We start from the raw sequence: 22,061 nt of genomic DNA on the forward strand, positions 1-22,061 counted from the left end.
TTTGCTATGGGGATTTTCTCCTGCTCTGGACAGTTCTTAAAATGGACAGCAAAGGTCAGTAGAGAGCACTGTGGTCATGACATCAGAGAAATCCAAAAAGAAAAGCATTTCCTCTGTAGTATACAGCCCCTAAAATGTACTAGAAGGATTAAGATTTTTTTTTAATAGAAGTAATTTACAAATATGTTAAACTTTTTGGCACCAGTTGATTTAAAAAAAAAAGTTTTCCACGGTAGTACCCCTTTAAGGTGAAAATGGGCTTGGTCCTTAAGGGGTTAAAGTGGAAAACTTTTTTTTTTTTTTAATCAACTGGTGCCAAAAAGTTTAACATATTTGTAAATTACTTCTATTAAAAAAAAATCTTAATCCTTCCAGTACTTATTAGGGGCTGTATACTACAGAGGAAATGCTTTTCTTTTTGGATTTCTCTCCTGTCACGAGCGCAGTGCTCTCTGCTGACATCTCTGCCATTTTAGGAACTGTCCAGAGCAGGAGAAAATCCCCATAGCAAACATATGCTGCTCTGGACAGTTCCTAAAATGGACAGAGATGTCAGCAGAGAGCACTGTGGTCGTGACAGAAGTGAAATCCAAAAAGAAAAGCATTTCCTCTGTAGTATACAGCCCCTAATAAGTACTGGAAGGATTAAGAGTTTTTTTTATAGAAGTCATTTACAAATCTGTTTAACTTTCTGGCACCAGTTGATTTAAAAAAAAAAAAAAAATGTTTTCCACCGGAGTACCCCTTTAAGTGCCAATAGATCTGTTAACAGATGATGGTGACAAACTGAAGCACAAAGTACATAAGAAATCAATGGATCTTTTTATTACACATTTCATATTACAAATATAATTTTTAATAAAGATCAATGGGAATTTTGGAATTCCCTTCCTGATGCAGCGGGCTGCGACACAATGCTGTTGATGTTTGTAGTGAATTTTCCTGTCGCACGGTCTGAACGGCTCCAATCACTTTTCCTTCGTGCTCTGGTACGTTGCGAAAAGCAGGAAGAAGTAGCGGGATTATACAAGACGAGAGGGCGGCTGCCATTCAGGATTCCTTCACTGGATGATGATGATGATCACTTCACCATCTTTCTGCAATTTTCTTTGGTTCTGCTCCATGTTTACCTGAGAAGAGACACAGCCTGTAATATATGGCGTGTGGGACCTGCCGCCTACGCCTGTAACCATATCGCTCCCGGACACCTCACTTACCACTGTTGTCCAGTAGGTGGCGACATTGCTGCACAGCAGGTTTATGTTGATGCCCAGATCCATAGGATTTGCCTCTTTAGACAAGATGAAGCTGAAGGTGACGGTGTCTCCAAGAGTGGAATTCTGAAAAGAGACGCCTGACACAGTTACTATGTTCCTTTCCTTAAAGGGGTACTCCGGTGGAAAACTATTTTTTTTTTTTTTTTTTTATCAACTGGTGCCAGAAAGTTAAAGGAGTACTCTGGTGCAAAAAAAAAAAAAATGCACAGGCTGCAAAAATTTTTTTAATAAACCATCTCTCACCTTCCTGGGTTCCCGCGGAGCGCCACTATAGCTGATCGGTCCTCCGGTCCATCTTCTTCATACTTCCCTGTGAACGAAGCGTCACAAGGTGCTCAGCCTATCGCCAGCCGAGGCTGAACATTGGGGCGGGCGGCAATAGGCTGAGCGCCATGTGACGCTTCGTTCACACGGAAGTATGAAGAAGATGGACCGGAGGACCGATCAGCTATAGTGGCGCTCCGCGGGAACCCAGGAAGGTGAGAGATGGTTCATTTTCATTTTTTTTGAAGCCCGAGCAGGATAGAGCATGAAATACTCTGCACCAGAGTACTCCTTTAAACAGATTTGTAAATGACTTCTATTTAAAAAAATCTTAATCCTTCCAGTACTTATAAGCTGCTGAATACTACAGAGGAAATTATTTTATTTTTGGAACACAGAGCTCTCTGCTGACATCACGAGCACAGTGCTCTCTGCTGACATCTCTGTCCATTTTAGGAACTGTCCAGAGTAGGAGAAAATCCCCATAGGCAGTGGCGTTGCGACCCGGGTGCGGGGGGTGCGGCCCGCACCGGGTGACACCAACCTAATGAGGTGACACCAGGACGCTGCGTAGCCGCACCCCCCCACTACACAGGCACCACCTCCACCATCTGTGCCCGACCGGCCTCCCATCCGCCAACCCCCCCCCCGCGCTGTGTGTGCCCGTCCATCAGCAACCCCCCTCTTTCTCCTGCACTGTGCGCCCGTCCATCATCACCCCCCCCCTCACCTTCACCAGTACTGTGCCCGGCCTCCGCTCCCACGTCTGCGCCGGCCTGACGTCACACCGTATGGCCGCGCAGGAGGACGTCAGTTACGTCACTCGCACGGCGCCCGGTGAGAAGGATCGCTGCGCTGGATGGGAGTGTGTGTGTCTGTCTCTATCTATGTTTGTGTGTGTGAGACTCTGTGTGTGTGTGACTCTGTGTGTGTGTGTGTGTGTGACTGTGTGTGTGTGTCTGTGAGTGTGTGTCTCTCTGACTGTGTGTGTGTGTTTGTGTGTGTGTCTCTCTGTGTTGTATGTGTTTTTGTGTGTGTGTGTGTGTGTGTGGGGGGGGGGGGGGGGTATAACCAGCGATCTATTGTGGGGAGACTTTGACCCATTGTGGGGAACCTGCGGCCTAATGTGGGGAAACTACTACCAAGTGTGGGGAGTCTATGCTACCTTATGTGGGGAATCTGTGCTACCTTATGTGGGGAATCTGTGCTACCTAATGTGGGGAAATTGCTACCTAATGTGGGGTAACTGGTACCTACCTAATGTGGGGGAACTGGTACCAAATGTGGGGAATCTATGCTGCCTAATGTGGGGAATAGATGCTACCTAATGTGGGGAAACTGCAACCTACCTAATGTGGGGAATCTATGCTGCCTAATGTGGGGAATAGATGCTACCTAATGTGGGGAAACTGCGACCTACCTAATGTGGGGGAACTGCTGCCTACCTAATGCTCCCCCCCCCCTGGCAGTAGCACCCTCATCATCCACCAGCAACACCCCCCCCCCCCAGCAGCACCTCCATCAGCAGATCCTGATGGTGGATGATGGCGGTGCTCCTGCCAGGAGGATGATCCTGCCGATGGATGATGGGGATGATACTGCCAGGGGGGATGGCTAGTAGCACCCTCATCATCCTCCAGCAACACCCCCCGAGTAGTAGCACCCCCATCATCCACTAGCAACACCACCAATACCCCCCCTCCCGTCGTAATAGCATCAGCTAACGGATGTTGAGGGGTGTTACTGCGGTTGTGGTATTATATTCAGAGGGTGCACTGTATGGCAACGTTATATTCAGAGGGCGCAGTTTGTGGTAGTATTATATTCAGAGGGTGCACTGTATGGCAACGTTATATTCAGAGGGCGCAGTTTGTGGTAGTATTATATTCAGAGGGCGCAGTTTGTGGTAGTATTATTAGAGATGAGCGAACTTACAGTAAATTCGATTCGTCACAAACTTCTCGGCTCGGCAGTTGATGACTTATCCTGCGTAAATTAGTTCAGCCTTCAGGTGCTCCGGTGGGCTGGTAAAGGTGGATACATTCCTAGGAAAGAGTCTCCTAGGACTGTATCCACCTTTTCCAGCCCACGGGAGCACCTGAAAGCTGAACTAATTTATGCAGGAAAAGTTATCAACTGCCGAGCAGAGAAGTTTGTGACGAGTTGAATTTATTGTAGTTTGCTCATCTCTAATTATTATATTCAGAAGGCGCAGTGGGTGGTAGTATTATATTCAGGGGTACAATATGTGGCAAATTTATATTCAGGGGTACAGTATGTGGCAGATTTATATTCAGAGGTACAGTATGTGGCAGATTTATATTCAGAGGGTACAGTATGTGGCAGATTTATATTCAGAGGGTACAGTATGTGGCAGATTTATATTCAGAGGGCGCAGTATGTGGTAGTATTATATTCAGTGGGTACAGTATGTGGCAGATTTATATTCAGAGGGTACAGTATGTGTTGGTATTATATTCAGAATGTACAGTGTGTGGTAGTATTATATTCAGAGGGTACAGTGTATGGAAGGTTTATAATCAAAGAGTATAGTGTATAGTAGTATTATATTTAGAAGACACAGTGTCTCTCAGGTTTATAATAATACTTGTTTTCATATAGAGGATGAGAATCCGCTGACATAGTGAGGAGACGTCTGGGCGTCACATTCTGCAGAGAGAAGTTTTAGCTGGAACAAGTCCTGGCGGTATGTACCATCTGAATTAGATAAGGGAAGACTATAGAGAAGACGTCACCTGTAGTCACTGATATCATTGTGTATTCTCCTCACTATAGAAAAGACGTCACCTGTAGTCACTGATATCATTGTGTATTCTCCTCACTATAGAGAAGATGTCACCTGTAATCACTGATATCATTGTGTATTCTCCTCACTATAGAGAAGACGTCACCTGTAATCACTGATATCATTGTGTATTCTCCTCACTATAGAGAAGACGTCACCTGTAGTCACTGATATCATTGTGTATTCTCCTCACTATAGAGAAGACGTCACCTGTAGTCACTGATGTCATTGTGTATTCTCCTCACTATAGAGAAGACGTCACCTGTAGTCACTGATATCATTGTGTATTCTCCTCACTATAGAGAAGACGTCACCTGTAGTCACTGATATCATTGTGTATTCTCCTCACTATAGAGAAGACATCACCTGTAGTCACTGATGTCATTGTGTATTCTCCTCACTATAGAGAAGACGTCACCTGTAGTCAGATATCATTGTGTATTCTCCTCACTATAGAGAAGACATCACCTGTAGTCACTGTTACCATTGTACATTCTCCTCTCTACATCAGAGCTGTGGTCACTTGTCAGTTCTACAGTTATGGTCAGTGAAACTACAACTCCCAACATAACCTCACCACTGCTTAAAGGGGTACTCTACTGGAAAACATTTTTTTTTAATCAGCTGGTGCTACAAAGTTAAACAGATTTGTAAATTACTTCTATTTAAAAATCTTAATCCTTCCAGTACTTATTAGCTGCTGTATAAGCGATTCACAGTAAGTTATTTTCCTTTTTAATTTATTTTCTGTCTGACCACAGTGCTCTGTGCTGACACCTCTGTCCATGTCAAGAACTGTCCATAGTAGGAGCAAATCCCCATAGCAAACCTATCCTGCTCTGGACAGTTCCTGACATGGACAGAGGTGTCAGCAAATAGCACTGTGGTCAGACTGGAAAGAACTACACAACTTCCTGTGGAGCATACACCAGCTTATAAGTACTGTAAGTATTAAGATTTTAAATAGAAGTAATTTAAAAATCTGTTTAACTTTCTGGCACCAGTTGATATAAAAGTAAATGTTTTCCAGTGGAGTACCCCTTTAAGTAATTCTGGGAGCTGTATATTTCAATGGTGAAAACTTCTTTAACACTTTCCCATTCTGTGGCAACTGGTATATCTGATTATTATACTGGAATTTCTCACAATGTGCTACAACAGTGGTGTCTGTCACAACAGGCTAAAAACTTACTGAGGGGGGGGGGGGTAGGTATGGGGGTGACACCATTTTCTACCGCACCGGGTGACACCAACCCTAGCAACGCCACTGCCCATAGGAAACATATGCTGTTCTGGACAGTTCCTAAAATGGAGGTGTCAGCAGAGAACTCTGTGTTCCAAAAAGAAAAGAATTTCCTCTGTAGTATTCAGCAGCTAATAAGTACTGGAAGGATTAAGATTTTTTTTAATAGAAGTAATTTACAAATCTGTTTAACTTTCTGGCACCAGTTGATAAAAAAAAAAAAGAGTTTTCTGCCGGAGTACCCCTTTAAATACTCTGAGCTGCTGAAGGACCCCACTCCTTCCATTGCGACAGTGTTTCTCAAGCAGTGTGCCTCCAGCTGTTGCAAAACTACAACTTCCAGCATGCCCGGACAGCCGTTGGCTGTCCGGGCATGCTGGGAGTTGTAGTTTTGCTACAGCAAGGTCTGTGATAGTCACATGGGCCTTACATGGGCCTGGTAGTATTCGATCCTCCGGAGCAGATCCTGCTTGGATGGGATCTTGGAATCCTCCATTCTCAGCAGGTAGCACCTGTTCAAAGTCCGAATCCCAATGAGTTTCTAGGAGAAAACAAAACAGCATTAAGAGCTTCCTTTCAGAAGTCTAGGAAAGATGGGTCATTGAACTTTGTGGGCACTATAATGGGGGCCATGCTGTCACCAAGCTTCCCCAAATTCACAAAATTCTAATTTGTCGACGATACATCCCCTACACAAGACTAGGAAGATTTGCCTCTCTGGACTATGGTAAGCTGGGTGCCTACCTCTGTAAGAGTTTCCTCTTAGTCTAGGAAAGAAGGGCGATAAATCTTAATGGGACTATAATGGGGACCATATTGTCACCAAGCTTTCCCAAATTCACTAAATGAAATTCTGTGAGCAATACATCCCCTACTCAGGACTAGGTAGATTTGCCTCTCTGGATTTTTGGTAAGCTAGGTGCCCACCCCCTGATGGTCATATGTTAACAACTCTCACCTGGTTGTAATCCAGGAGCACGGAGGCAGAGTACTTGTTGGCTTTATCTTTGATAAATATGGCGGCTATATCCTGCCCATCATGGACGTAAACCATCTGCTGAACGTTTTCTCCGTCCCCTGAACTGTAGGTCATCTCCACCATCTGCAATAAGGATTGTTACAATGTAGCGGTGACAGTAAGAGCAACAGGCAAACAGAATAGGAAAGGGTTAAAGTGACTCTCCGTCTACACATGGCTTCTATAGTCTGTAAACCCCCAGCATCTAGGAAATATATCTCTGTGGTGACCCAGTATGGGAGTTGTTACCCCGTTCCCTTACTGTCCTGTCAGGCAGCCTCCCTGCAGTGTCCTCTGGGCCCCCCTTACACCCGTCCCATCATGTACATATGTTCTGCCATTTATTAGGCTGTAAAGAAGTGTTACTGTATAACTTTAAGAAATATTCCCATGTGAGTTGTCATGTGATTGTTACCCAGGAGATATCAGTGACCAGGTGACTTAAGGGTGACCAATAGGACCTCACCAGAGTCTCCCCATAAAAGCCCTGGGAGGAGTCTCTTCTCTCTCTTTTTGCTAAGCTGAGGTCCAGTGCGGTCAAGTCTAGGAGTGAGTCTGGAGTCACAGGAGGCCTCAAATCTATCCAGCAGCCACAAGCTCCAAGTCTACAAGTAATCTAAAGTCACAGCATTGTCAGTCACAGGTCAGTCAAGTCAAAGTCATCTGTCAAGTCAGCGTGGCCTGCACTAAATTGTCCAAAATCACTGCAAGTCTCAGCAAGCCCTTAAGGTCTCTGAAGTCACTGGTCACCTCCGTGGGCCCTGGCTGAACTGTATAGACTTTACCATCTGTCACTCAGTGAAGCTTCCGTTATCCGTAACTTGGCGTCGGAGTCATTATTGCCCCCTCGTGTTTCTCCGAAAATAGTACCTACCCCAAAAATAGGCCCTAGCCGGATTATCGGGATGGGCTGCAATTTAAGCCCTACCCCGATAATAAGACCTAGACCAGTGATCTCTAACCTGCGGACCTCCAGATGTTGCAAATGTTTGCAACATCTGGAGGTCCGCAGGTTGAAGACCACTGACCTAGACTATGCCCGGGCTGCAAATATTAAAAAGCAATCTTTAACTTACCTCCGTCCTCCGTTCCCCCGTTGCTAAGGAACCGGCCTCGCTGTCCTCCGCTGTTCTCGCTCGCCGGCCGGCTTCTTACATGACAGTGGGCTCAGCCTATCATCGGCAGAGGCGGGACATCGCTGCGGCCGGTGATAGGCTGAAGGCTCTGAGACGTCACAACACCAGGAAGCAGCAAGAACAGCGGAGGGACCATGAGGCCGGTGCCTTAGCAACGGGGGAACGGAGGACGAAGGTAAGTTAAAGATTGCTTTTTAATGTTTGCAGCCTGGGCACAGGAATAGATACAGCGCAGCGGCTGATAATTATTTGGCAGGGGGGGAGAGAAGCTGAGCTCGCGGGTGACAAATGATCAGTACCCTGATGTGGGGATTGTGGGGTGCAGCGCTGGGCTGATAAACCGGCAGGGGTGGGGGAGTTAGGGACGTTGGGGGGCATTTACACCCCCATTATCATCATGTGATATGCGGAGCTCGCGCATATCACATGATGATAATGGCGGAGGGGGGTTAAATATTGTGGAACCGCCATGTTGTTCAATGTGCATACCTTACCATAAATAAATAAGCCCTACCCTGAAAATTAGCCCTAGTGTGTTTTTTGGGGCTAAAATTTATATAAGACCCGGTCCTATTTTCGGAGAAACACGGTACCTTTGGGTGGTATTGAGAATAAACCACACCCTGGCATCACGAATACAAGGAGTTCATGCCATCTGCCCTGCATCACACCCCATACCACATCTCCAATACTTACCCTACAGATGTTGTGTGTTGTTACCAGGAAACTATAAATAAGTTGCTATTGACAGATTGGACGTTCTTATTATATCACAATTGTTGAAAAAGACATAAGGGCCAAACATCCAGGCTAAACAGTTATCTCATCTGTTTATGGAATGGACATGAGCTATCGCTATGGGATCAGGATATACAATGGGGAAAAAGTATTTAGTCAGCCACCAATTGTGTAAGTTCTCCCCTTATAAAAATGAGAGGCTGTAATTGTCATCATAGGTTATAACCTCAACTATGAGAGACAGAATGAGAAAAAAATCCATAAAATCACATTGTCTGATTTTTATAGAATTTATTTGCAAATTATGGTGGAAAATAAGTATTTGGTCACCTACAAACAAGATTTCTGGCTCTCACAGACCTGTAACATCTTCTTTAAGAGTCTCCTCTTTCCTCCACTCGTTACCTGTATTAATGGCTCCTGTTTGAACTTATCAGTATAAAAGACACCTGTCCACAACCTCAAACAGTCACACTCCAAACTCCACTATGGCCAAGACCAAAGAGCTGTCGAAGGACACCAGAAACAAAATTGTAGACCTGCACCAGGCTGGGAAGACTGAATCTGCAATAGACAAGCAGCTTGGTGTGAAGAAATAAACCGTGGAAGCAATTATTAGAAAATGGAAGACATATAAAACCACTGATAATCTCCCTCGATCTGGGGCTCCACACATGGTCTCACCCCGTGATGTCAAAATGATCTCAAGAAGGGTGAGCAAAAATCCCAGAACCACATGGGGGGGACCTAGTGAATGACCTGCAGAGAGCTGGGACCAAAGTAACAAAGGCTACCAGCAGTAACACTACACCGCCAGGGACTCAAATCATAAAGTGCCAGGGGTGTCCCCCCTGCTTAAGCCAGTACATGCCCGGGCCTGTCCGAAGTTTGCTAGAGAGCAAAGAAGAGTATTGGGACAATATCATATGGTCAGATGAAACCAAAGTAGAACTTTTTGGTAAAAACTCAACTCATCGTGTTTGGAGGAGAAAGAATTCTGAGTTGCATCCAAAGAACACCATACCTACTGTGAAGCATGGGGGTGGAAACATCATGCTTTGGGGCTGTTCTTCTGCTAAGGGACGACTGATCCGTGTGAAGGAAAGAATGAATGGGGCCATGTATCGTGAGATTTTGATTGAAAACCTCCTTCCATCAGCAAGGGCATTGAAGATGAAACGTGGCTGGGTCTTTCAGCATGACAATGATCCCAAACACACCGCCCAGGCAATGAAGGAGTGGCTTCGTAAGAACCATTTCAAGGTCCTGGAGTGGCCTAGCCAGTCTCCAGATCTCAACCCCATAGAAAACCTTTGGAGGGAGTTAAAAGTCTGTGTTGCCCAACGACAGCCTCAAAACATCACTGCTCTAGAGGAGATCTGCATGGAGGAATGGGCCAAAATACCAGCAACAGTGTGTGAAAACCTTGTGAAGACAGAAAACATTTGACCTCTGTCATTGCCAACAAAGGGGATATAACAAAGTATTGAGATGAACTTTTGTTATTGACCAAATACTTATTTCCCACCATAATTTGCAAATAAATTATTTAAAAATCGGACAATATGATTTTATGGATATTTTTTTCTCATTCTGTCTCTCATAGTTGAGGTTATAACCTATGATGAAAATTACAGCTGTCACGCCCCCTCCCATAGACTTGCATTGAGGGGCCAGGGCGTGACGTCATGAGGGGGCGGGGCTATGATGTCCCGAGCTCCCAGCGCCGGCTCCAGCGTTTGGAACAGTTTGTTCCAAACACTGAGCAGCGGAGTACCCCTTTAATGTTTACCCACAAGAGTTGCAAAAAAAAAGTGCTTAGGCGCACGTGTGACATTTTGTGTGCCTGGAGTAAGCAAAAAAATAAAAAAGCTTTAATGCAATGATAAATCTCCCCCATAGTAGTTATGCACCTCTCCTCCCAGCTATATCTGTATACTGCTGCTACATCTATGAGATTAGTATTTATAATATAGTCATATACCTTTGCGTAAGAAAACTGCACAGTGTGAACTGACCCAAACCCAAGTCTAATGAGTTCACCTGTGTAATCTGATGATCAGGTGCAGTGATTAAACACCTTACCTTCAACCAGAGGATTCATGGGAATTGTAGGCTGCATTATAGACCACACATCATTGTGCATTTGTAAACCAAAATGGAGTCTATCCCATGCCTGCTACATCCTCAAAATGAGGTATGAACAAGGCATACACAAAAACCCCCACATCATTTTTTAATAATAGTTTATGCTGCACTATAGAAGCAACAAAAAGGAAGCTGACATCAGATTTCAACATATAATGCCTGGCAACGTGTTATATATGGTAAAATCATCTTAGTTACTTAAAGGGGTTATCCAGGGAAAAACTTTTTTATATATATCAACTGGCTCCAGAAAGGTAAACAGATTTGTAAATTACTTCTATTAAAAAATCTTAATCCTTTCAGTACTTATGAGCTTCTGAAGTTAAGTGCTCTCTGATGACACCTGTCTCGGGAAACGCCCAGTTTAGGAGAGGTTTGCTATGGGGATTTGCTTCTAAACTGGGCGGTTCCCGAGACACGTGTCATCAGAGAGCACTTAGACAGAAAAGAACAAACTTAACTTCAGAAACTCATAAGTACTGAAAGGATTAAGATTTTTTAATAGAAGTAATTTACAAATCTGTTTAACTTTCTGGAGCCAGTTGATGTATATATTAAAAAAAAGTTTTTTCCTGGAATACCCCTTTAAATCTGATGTCACGTTCCCTTCAATTAACTGGTATGAAGAGTAAACAATAATATGTGATGAAAGCAAATGGAAATAAATTATCTGCCGATTATATGTAAAGGCGGAGTGTCCCTTTAGTTGGGTCTCACCTTCTCAGCTTTCTTCTGATTCATATAAATAGTGAGAGTAATAATGACTGCAATCCCAGAGAGAACGAGTCCGAGCAAGATGGCCGCCGTCCACTTCGTCCTGGAGTCTGGTGGTTTGGAGAACAATTTGTACGGCTGATGGAAGAGAGATACATTATACTGGGGATATAATCTAATGCACTATATACAGCACTATATACAGCACATCTTATTATCACTATTCTTCTGTATACCGCATATGGTATTACTTCTATTCTCCTATATATCATTATAAACGTTTTAACACTAACAAAGTAATGATTGGTCCATAATTTTAAAGGGGTACTCCGGCCCCAAGACATCTTATCCCCTTACCAAAGGATAGGGGATAAGATGCCTGATCGTGGGGGTCCCGCCGCTGGAGACCCCCGCAATCTACCATGTAGCACCCACCTGTAAGCACTGCCGTAAGCGCTGGAGGCTCTCAGTCTTATGCCTCCCGACCACGGGGACGGAGTATAGTGACGACACGACTCCGCCCCCGTGTGACGTCACGCCATGCCCCCTCAATGCAAGTCTATGGGAGGGGGCGTGACGAATGTCACGCCCCCTCCCATAGACTTGCATTGAGGGGGCGGGGCATGACATCACACGGGGCGGAGTCGTGACGTCACTATACTCCGTCCCAGTGGTCGGGAGGCTGTCACGCCCCCTCCCATAGATTTGCATTGAGGGGGCGGGGCATGACATTACACAGGGGCGGAGACGTGACGCCACGATACTCCGTCCCCATGGTCGGGAGGCATAAGACTGAGAGCCTCCAGCGCTTCCGGCAGTGCTTACAGGTGGGTGCTACATGGTAGATTGCGGGGGTCCCCAGCGGCAGGACCCCCGCGATCAGACATCTTATCCCCTATCCTTTAGATAGAGGATAAGATGTCTTGGGGCTGGAGTACCCCTTTAATGGTGGGTTTATTTAAACAGTCAGAGACAGAATAACAAGAATTTTTTTTAAAAAAAAACACCTTTCACTGAAGTTATGCATTGATTTGCATTTTACTCAATGAAATAAGTATTTGATCCCCTATCGATCAGTAAGATTTCTGGCTCCCAGGTGTCTTATGTACAGGTGAGATTAGGAGCACTCTCTTAAGGGTAACTCTCCTAATCTCAGTTTGTTATTTGTATAGAAGTCACCTGTCCAAACAATCGATCAATCAGATTCCAAACTCTCCACCATGGTCCAGACCAAAGAGCTGTCCAAGAAGGTCAGGGATAAGATTGTAGACTACACAAGGCTGGAACGGGCTACAAGACCATCGCCAAGCCGCTCGGTGAGAAGGTTACAATAGTTGTTGCCATTATTTACAAATGGAAGAAACACAAAATAATTGTCCATCTCCCTCGGTCGGGGGCTCCATGTCAGATCCCACCTAGTGGAGTCTCAATGATCATGGGAACGGTGAGGAATCAGCCCAGAACTACACGGGAGGATCCTGTCAATGATCTCAGGGCAGCTGGGACCATAGTCACCAAGAAAACAATTGGTAACACACGAAACCGTGAACGACTGAAATCTTACAGTGTCCGCAAGGTCCCCCTGCTCAAGAATGCGCATTTACAGGACCATCTGAAGTTTACCATGAATATCTGAATGATTCAGAAGAGAAATTGGTGAAAGTGTTGTGTTCAGATGATACTAAAATCGTTGGATTGACATCAACTCAACTCACCGGGTTTGGAGGAGGAATTCTGATACAAAAAACCTTGGGGATATGACTCCCCTCAGGGTAAACCCTGAATAGAGACCCTCTCTGGTCTAAAACTTAACTTTTAATTTATCAAATAATAATTATAATACAGTGCCCAAATTGCCCACTAGGTGGCAGTGTGTGATTTAAAATTACAATCCCGTATATGTTAATTTTCAGTTTTGTAGCATGTTATGCATGGATGTTTCTGACCGCGGGGCTCTGTTTGCAGTTCTCTGCTCAGATGCCGTCTACAGACATAGCATCACAGAGCTCCGTGGTCCATCCATTTATTAATGCCGGGATTGAGCTAAAATCTGTTCTCCTCTATCTCAACGTTTCGCCAGTGAGACAAGGCTTTTTCAAGAGTCCGAGGTCTCACTGGCGAAACGTTGAGATAGAGGAGAACAGATTTTAGCTCAATCCCGGCATTAATAAATAGATGGGCCACGGAGCTCTGTGATGCTATGTCTGTAGACGGCAGAGAACTGCAAACAGAGCCCCGCGGTCAGAAACATCCATGCATAACATGCTACAAGACTGAATATTAACGTATACGGGATTGTAATTTTAAATCACACACTGCCACCTAGTGGGCAATTTGGGCACTGTATTATAATTATTATTTGATAAATTAAAAGTTAAGTTTTAGACCAGAGAGGGTCTCTATTCAGGGTTTACCCTGAGGGGAGTCATATACCCAAGGTTTTTTGTATCTGATCAGAATTCCTCCTCCAAACCCGGTGAGTTGAGTTGATGTCAATCCAACGATTTTAGTATCATCTGAACACAACACTTTCACCCATTTCTCTTCTGAATCATTCAGATATTCATGGTAAACTTCAGATGGTCCTGTACATGCGCGTTCTTGAGCAGGGGGACCTTGCGGACACTGTAAGATTTCAGTCATTCACGGTTTTGTATCTGATTCAAGCGCCCGTAGACCCTCTAGGGGGTATCTTGGTTACTTATCGAATTCTGACTATGACCCCAAGAACATCATCTCCACTGTCAAACACGGAGGCGGAAACATTATGCTAAAGTGATGTGTTTTCTGCTATGTGGACAGGACAACTTCACCACATGAAAGGGGCGATGGATGGGGCCGTGTACCATGAAATCTGGGGTGAGAACCTGAGACGTGAGAAAACCTGGTGGAGACTACGAGAAACCTCCCAAGGTCATTACCACAAGGGTTCTGACAAGTATTATGTCATGTTCTGCAAAAGCGTTTATTTTATTTCTTTGTTATTCTATCTTTCTCAGTTCAAATAACCTTCATTGTCCTGAATATTACAGGATTGTTATTCCTGTCTACTGTATATTACTTATTATTATGATTATTATTATTACTATTATTCTTGTGTATGATTACTATTCCATATAATGTATAGTACATGACTAATACTCTTCTATATACTGTATATATTATATTACTATTCCATATAATGTATAGTACACGACTAATACTCCTCTATATACTGTATATTATATTATATTACTATTCCATATAATGTATAGTACACGACTTATACTCTTCTATATACTGTATATTATATTACTATTCCATATAATGTATAGTACATAACTAATACTCTTCTATATACTGTATATTATATTACTATTCCATATAATGTATAGTACATGACTAATACTCCTCTATATACTGTATATTATATTACTATTCCATATAATGTATAGTACATGACTAATACTCCTCTATATACTGTATATTATATTACTATTCCATATAATGTATAGTACATGACTAATATTCTTCTATATACTGTATATTATATTATATTACTATTCCATATAATGTATAGTACATGACTAATACTCTTCTATATACTGTATATATTATATTACTATTCCATATAATGTATAGTACATGACTAATACTCTTCTATATACTGTATATATTATATTACTATTCCATATAATGTATAGTACATGACTAATACTCTTCCATATACTGTATATTATATTATATTACTATTCCATATAATGTATAGTACATGACTAATACTCTTCTATATACTGTATATTATATATTACTATTCCATATAATATATAGTACATGACTAATACTCCTCTATATACTGTATATAATATATTACTATTCCATATAATGTATAGTACATGACTAATACTCCTCTATATACTGTATATAATATATTACTATTCCATATAATGTATAGTACATGACCACTACTCCTCTATATACTGTATTATATTCCTATATCTGCTCCTCCCTACTTACAGGCAGGGTCATGTCCAGCTGTTCTGGGGTCTTCTTCTCCATGGCTGTACTGCCCCCTCAGCTCCTCCGGGGTATTTATAGGTTTTTATAGGTAGAGATCTGTACCCGGTGATTTCCCTCAGAAGGAACTTGGCCTGAGGCCGAACCTTCCATTGTTATTGTGGGATTATCTGCCATAAATCATTTGGTTTCACAACTTTCATAAGGAAATAAAAGAAGCATCAACAAATAGACGCGTCCCCAATGTCTACAGAAGAGAAGTCACCAAACCAAAAAGATGTCCTGCAAATCAGTGTCCAGTCCCTGGTGTCCAGTGGTTTAGTGTCCAGTTCTTAGTATACAGTATTTAGTGTCCAGTTCTTAGTATACAGTATTTAGTGTCCAGTTCTTAGTATACAGTATTTAGTGTCCAGTTCTTAGTATACAGTATTTAGTGTCCAGTTCTTAGTATACAGTATTTAGTGTCCAGTTCTTAGTATACAGCATTTAGTGTCCAGTTCTTAGTATACAGAATTTAGTGTCCAGTTCTTAGTATACAGAATTTAGTGTCCAGTTCTTAGTATACAGAATTTAGTGTCCAGTTCTTAGTATACAGTATTTAGTGTCCAGTTCTTAGTATACAGTATTTAGTGTCCAGTTCTTAGTATACAGAATTTAGTGTCCAGTTCTTAGTATACAGTATTTAGTGTCCAGTTCTTAGTATACAGTATTTAGTGTCCAGTTCTTAGTATACAGTATTTAGTGTCCAGTTCTTAGTATACAGTATTTAGTGTCCAGTTCTTAGTATACAGAATTTAGTGTCCAGTTCTTAGTATACAGTATTTAGTGTCCAGTTCTTAGTATACAGTATTAAGTGTCCAGTTCTTAGTATACAGAATTTAGTGTCCAGTTCTTAGTATACAGTATTTAGTGTCCAGTTCTTAGTATACAGTATTAAGTGTCAAGTTCTTAGTATACAGAATTTAGTGTCCAGTTCTTAGTATACAGAATTTAGTGTCCAGTTCTTAGTATACAGTATTTAGTGTCCAGTTCTTAGTATACAGAATTTAGTGTCCAGTTCTTAGTATACAGTATTTAGTGTCCAGTTCTTAGTATACAGTATTAAGTGTCCAGTTCTTAGTATACAGAATTTAGTGTCCAGTTCTTAGTATACAGTATTTAGTGTCCAGTTCTTAGTATACAGTATTAAGTGTCCAGTTCTTAGTATACAGTATTTAGTGTCCAGTTCTTAGTATACAGTATTAAGTGTCCAGTTCTTAGTATACAGAATTTAGTGTCCAGTTCTTAGTATACAGTATTAAGTGTCCAGTTCTTAGTATACAGAATTTAGTGTCCAGTTCTTAGTATACAGTATTTAGTGTCCAGTTCTTAGTATACAGAATTTAGTGTCCAGTTCTTAGTATACAGTATTTAGTGTCCAGTTCTTAGTATACAGTATTTAGTGTCCAGTTCTTAGTATACAGTATTTAGTGTCCAGTGTTTTAGTGTCCAGTTCTTAGTATACAGTATTTAGTGTCCAGTTCTTAGTATACAGAATTTAGTGTCCAGTTCTTAGTATACAGTATTTAGTGTCCAGTTCTTAGTATACAGTATTTAGTGTCCAGTTCTTAGTATACAGTATTTAGTGTCCAGTTCTTAGTATACAGTATTTAGTGTCCAGTTCTTAGTATACAGTATTTAGTGTCCAGTTCTTAGTGTCCAGTTCTTAGTATACAGAATTTAGTGTCCAGTTCTTAGTATACAGAATTTAGTGTCCAGTTCTTAGTATACAGTATTTAGTGTCCAGTTCTTAGTATACATAATTTAGTGTCCAGTTCTTAGTATACAGTATTTAGTGTCCAGTTCTTAGTATACAGTATTAAGTGTCCAGTTCTTAGTATACAGAATTTAGTGTCCAGTTCTTAGTATACAGTATTTAGTGTCCAGTTCTTAGTATACAGTATTAAGTGTCCAGTTCTTAGTATACAGAATTTAGTGTCCAGTTCTTAGTATACAGTATTTAGTGTCCAGTTCTTAGTATACAGAATTTAGTGTCCAGTTCTTAGTATACAGTATTTAGTGTCCAGTTCTTAGTATACAGTATTTAGTGTCCAGTTCTTAGTATACAGTATTTAGTGTCCAGTTCTTAGTATACAGTATTTAGTGTCCAGTTCTTAGTATACAGTATTTAGTGTCCAGTTCTTAGTATACAGTGGTTTAGTGTTCAGTATTTAGTGTCCAGTGTTTTAGTGTCCAGTTCTTAGTATACAGTATTTAGTGTCCAGTTCTTAGTATACAGTATTAAGTGTCCAGTTCTTAGTATACAGAATTTAGTGTCCAGTTCTTAGTATACAGTATTAAGTGTCCAGTTCTTAGTATACAGTATTAAGTGTCCAGTTCTTAGTATACAGTATTTAGTGTACAGTTCTTAGTATACAGTATTTAGTGTCCAGTTCTTAGTATACAGAATTTAGTGTCCAGTTCTTAGTATACAGTATTTAGTGTCCAGTTCTTAGTATACAGTATTTAGTGTCCAGTTCTTAGCATACAGTATTTAGTGTCCAGTGTTTTAGTGTCCAGTTCTTAGTATACAGTATTTAGTGTCCAGTTCTTAGTATACAGTATTTAGTGTCCAGTTCTTAGTATACAGTATTTAGTGTCCAGTTCTTAGTATACAGTATTTAGTGTCCAGTTCTTAGTATACAGTATTTAGTGTCCAGTTCTTAGTATACAGTATTTAGTGTCCAGTTCTTAGTATACAGTATTTAGTGTCCAGTTCTTAGTATACAGTATTTAGTGTCCAGTTCTTAGTGTCCAGTTCTTAGTATACAGAATTTAGTGTCCAGTTCTTAGTATACAGAATTTAGTGTCCAGTTCTTAGTATACAGTATTTAGTGTCCTGTTCTTAGTATACAGTATTTAGTGTCCAGTTCTTAGTATACAGAATTTAGTGTCCAGTTCTTAGTATACAGTATTTAGTGTCCAGTTCTTAGTATACAGAATTTAGTGTCCAGTTCTTAGTATACAGTATTTAGTGTCCAGTTCTTAGTATACAGTATTTAGTGTCCAGTTCTTAGTATACAGTATTTAGTGTCCAGTTCTTAGTATACAGTATTTAGTGTCCAGTTCTTAGTATACAGTATTTAGTGTCCAGTTCTTAGTATACAGTATTTAGTGTCCAGTTCTAAGTATACAGCATTTAGTGTCCAGTTCTTAGTATACAGTATTTAGTGTAAAGTTCTTAGTATACAGCATTTAGTGTCCAGTTCTTAGTATACAGTATTTAGTGTCCAGTTCTTAGTACTTCACAGATGAAGCAAAATCAATACCCTGCTAACAATATCGGTTCACAGAAGGGGTAAGGACATATAAAACATAACGTTTAATCGTGCTAATAAAACAACAGAATCCCCACTGACATACAAACAACAAGGAAATAGATCAAAGAGGCCCAGAGGCCACAACTAGCGATGATAGTTGGAGTCAAAAAGTTCAGTGGCCTGAGTAAAGATAACAAGTGGGGTGACCGGGAAAATGTGGAGACCAGGTGGGGTGGGACTCGGACCCTAGTGTACCTTGCCAGGGGAGATGTTGTGCCCACTAGCCCTGCTCGCTCAGGGAGCTGTCGGGGCACTCGTCCTTGAAAGGACGACCCCTGCCCCGGTCTATCCCTTGGTCAGCCCCTAAACTAGAACAAATGTAAAGCCCGCCCAACGCGTTTCCCCCAAGTTAATGGGTTCATCAGGGGCTCCAGGGCAAACAAAAAAAGTTAATACTGCGTTACCGAATGTAAACAATAATACATAAGGTGCGATGCAAAAAGTGCAAGCAAAAAATCAATTAATAGGCCAGCAACGTGCAACAATAATAATGATGAAGTGCACTAATTAGAACCAACACGTGAACAAAGTCCACAAAAACAAACACAATTCCCTTAGAGCAAAACCAAAGGAGAAAGTGAAATAGGTGTGCTGGTTACCCAGAGCAGAGCCCTGCTACTGGGTTTGACTCACGTGACCACAATGGCGGTCGGCGAGATGTCGGGAACTGCAGTGGCAGAGTGCGCGGTTATGGCGTCTGTATCCCGTCGGTCACATCAGTGAACCTGGGATCCTTAAATAGCACTTACCAAACAGGCTGCTTCCACGCTCGAATATGCGCGCGCCACTTCCGGGTGCCGGCGCCACAGCGGTGTGTCGGCGTCACTTCCGGGGGCGCGTCTAGGCTACGGAGCGGAGCGTCCTGCGTTGCTAGGCGATGCTGGTGAGCCAGTACGCATGCGCCACGGCAACGTATCTTTTCAAAATACGAATGAGTATTAAGTAGTTGGTGTTGACAATTTACACAGGTAAATATTTACAGAGAGAGTGAGAGAACTGAGTAAGTAATGAAGTGGCTGTGGTTGGGAGGGGGAGGGAGCTAGCCAGGGGGAGAGAGTATGGAGGACAGAGTTAGATATAACATGCAAAACTCAACTGATCATTAAGACCTTTGGGGGACTGAGTCTGCAGGCGGAAAATCCACTGAGTCTCCTTCTGCAGGATCAGCCTATCCCAATCCCCCCCCCTTGTGGGGGGTCGCACAAGCTCAATCCCCACAAAGCTGACCACTTTAGGATCCCCTCCGTGCTTGTCATGAACATGTCTTGCCAAGGGTTTATCTGCTGAGTTAGTAATGTCTCTCAGATGCTCCCCCACCCTCCTCCTCAACTCACGTTTAGTTTTCCCAATGTATTCCAATCCACAAGTACAGTTGGCCTTATAGACCACCCCCTTGCTCCGACAGTTGATAAAATCTCGAATGGTGTATGTATCACCTGTCACAGAACTTGTAAAGATTTTAGTAACCGAAATGTGAGCACAGGCGATGCAGCCTGAGCATCTGAAGCAGCCCTTGATGTTACGATGTAGCCAGGTAGGAGTCTGACCGGGTCTTACAAAATGACTATGAACTAGTCTATCTCGCAGATTCCGTCCCCGCCGGAACGAAATCTGGGGGCGAGTGTCAAGGACCCCCTGGAGGTCCTTGTCCATCAGGAGGACATGCCAGTATTTTTCAATTATGCTTTTAACTTCGGGGGTGCCATTGTCATAGGTGGCCACTATGCGGGTGAGGACTTTCTCAAATGGTTTTTGTCTAGGGGTGAGGAGTGTACTCCGTTCTCTTCCCCTAGCTTCCTGATACGCTTGTCTTAATACCCGATCGGGGTACCCGCGTTCCCTGAATCTGTGGCGCAGGTCAGCCGCCTGCCTCACAAATTCTTGTTCTGTGGAACAGTTGCGTCTAATGCGCAAGTATTGCCCTTTGGGGATGCCTCTACAGACAGACCTAGGGTGATGGCTATCCCAACTGAGCAGGGAGTTCGTGGCTGTAGGCTTGCGGTAAATAGTGGTGTCAAGACCGCCCTGGCTATTCTTAGAAATTAGAACATCCAGGAAGGGGATCTGATCAGTGTGGAATTCAAATCTGAAATGCAATCCCAAATCGTTCTGATTAAGACTAGCCACAAACTCCCTGAATTGGTCTGACGACCCATTCCAGAGAATGAAAATATCGTCTATATACCGGGCCCACAAACCGACTAGATCCGTGTACCGCGACAAAGACTCACCAAAAACCACTGACTCCTCCCACCATCCTAAATAGAGGTTGGCGTAGGTGGGGGCGCAGGGGCTCCCCATCGCGGTCCCGCGCACTTGATGGTAAATCCGCCTATCAAAGACGAAGTAGTTCCTGGTGAGAGTGTAACGCAGCAACTCGGAGACCAGCTGGCTGTGGGCCCGAAATTGGAGGCCCCTCATCTGAAGAAAAAATTCCACTGCTGTTATCCCCAAATCGTGAGGGATAGAAGTGTAAAGGGATTCGACGTCTATGCTTGCCAAGAGACACCCCTCCTCAATGGTCAGACCATCCAGCTTCTGCAACAGATCTGTTGTGTCCCTGGTGTAGGAAGGAAGTGCCAACACAAATGGTTTTAAGATGGTATCAATGTATAGGCCTACGTTCTGAGTAATATTTCCAACACCCGAAACTATTGGTCGACCCTTGAGAGGAGAGGTGCCCTTGTGGACCTTTGGCAAAGCATAGAATGTCGCAACCCTGGGGAAGCGGGGTACAAGGAAATCAGCCTCATCATTACTTAATAAATAAAGACTCTTAGCCCCTTCCACCAGCTGTTTTTGACTCCAGAACTTTTTGACTCCAACTATCATCGCTAGTTGTGGCCTCTGGGCCTCTTTGATCTATTTCCTTGTTGTTTGTATGTCAGTGGGGATTCTGTTGTTCCAGTTCTTAGTATACAGCATTTAGTGTCCAGTTCTTAGTATACAGAATTTAGTGTCCAGTTCTTAGTATACTGTATTTAGTGTCCAGTTCTTAGTATACAGTATTTAGTGTCCAGTTCTTAGTATACAGTATTTAGTGTCCAGTTCTTAGTATACAGTATTTAGTGTCCAGTTCTTAGTATACAGTATTTAGTGTACAGTTCTTAGTATACAGTATTTAGTGTCCAGTTCTTAGTATACAGAATTTAGTGTCCAGTTCTTAGTATACAGTATTTAGTGTCCAGTTCTTAGTATACAGAATTTAGTGTCCAGTTCTTAGTATACAGTATTTAGTGTCCAGTTCTTAGTATACAGAATTTAGTGTCCAGTTCTTAGTATACTGTATTTAGTGTCCAGTTCTTAGTATACAGTATTTAGTGTCCAGTTCTTAGTATACAGTATTTAGTGTCCAGTTCTTA

The 22,061-nt window shown here is 42.4% G+C and overlaps 1 protein-coding gene across 1 annotated transcript; it reads right to left on the bottom strand.

Moving 5' to 3' along the window:
• Positions 1-827: 827 nt before the first annotated feature.
• LOC130293695 (uncharacterized) lies at positions 828-20,283 on the bottom strand. The gene is made up of 7 exons (XM_056542704.1): positions 20,136-20,283; positions 15,341-15,510; positions 11,348-11,482; positions 6,549-6,692; positions 6,021-6,131; positions 1,218-1,340; positions 828-1,130 (listed from the first exon to the last, which is right to left on the bottom strand). The coding sequence occupies exons 2-7, from the start codon at positions 15,380-15,382 to the stop codon at positions 1,062-1,064; spliced, it is 624 nt and encodes a 207-aa protein (XP_056398679.1). The 5' UTR covers positions 15,383-15,510; positions 20,136-20,283; the 3' UTR covers positions 828-1,061.
• Positions 20,284-22,061: the final 1,778 nt, after the last annotated feature.

Source organism: Hyla sarda, chromosome 10 (assembly GCF_029499605.1).
Source record: "Hyla sarda isolate aHylSar1 chromosome 10, aHylSar1.hap1, whole genome shotgun sequence".
NCBI lineage: Eukaryota > Metazoa > Chordata > Amphibia > Anura > Hylidae > Hyla > Hyla sarda.

Coding starts and splice junctions, on each gene's coding strand:
- LOC130293695 (XM_056542704.1), bottom strand. CDS start 15,382: ATGGAGAAGAAGACCCCAGAACAGCTGGACATGACCCTGCCT. Junction 11,483..15,340: donor AGCTGGACATGACCCTGCCT/GTAAGTAGGGAG, acceptor CTCTTCCATCAG/CCGTACAAATTGTTCTCCAA. Junction 6,132..6,548: donor TGCTCCTGGATTACAACCAG/GTGAGAGTTGTT, acceptor GTTTTCTCCTAG/AAACTCATTGGGATTCGGAC.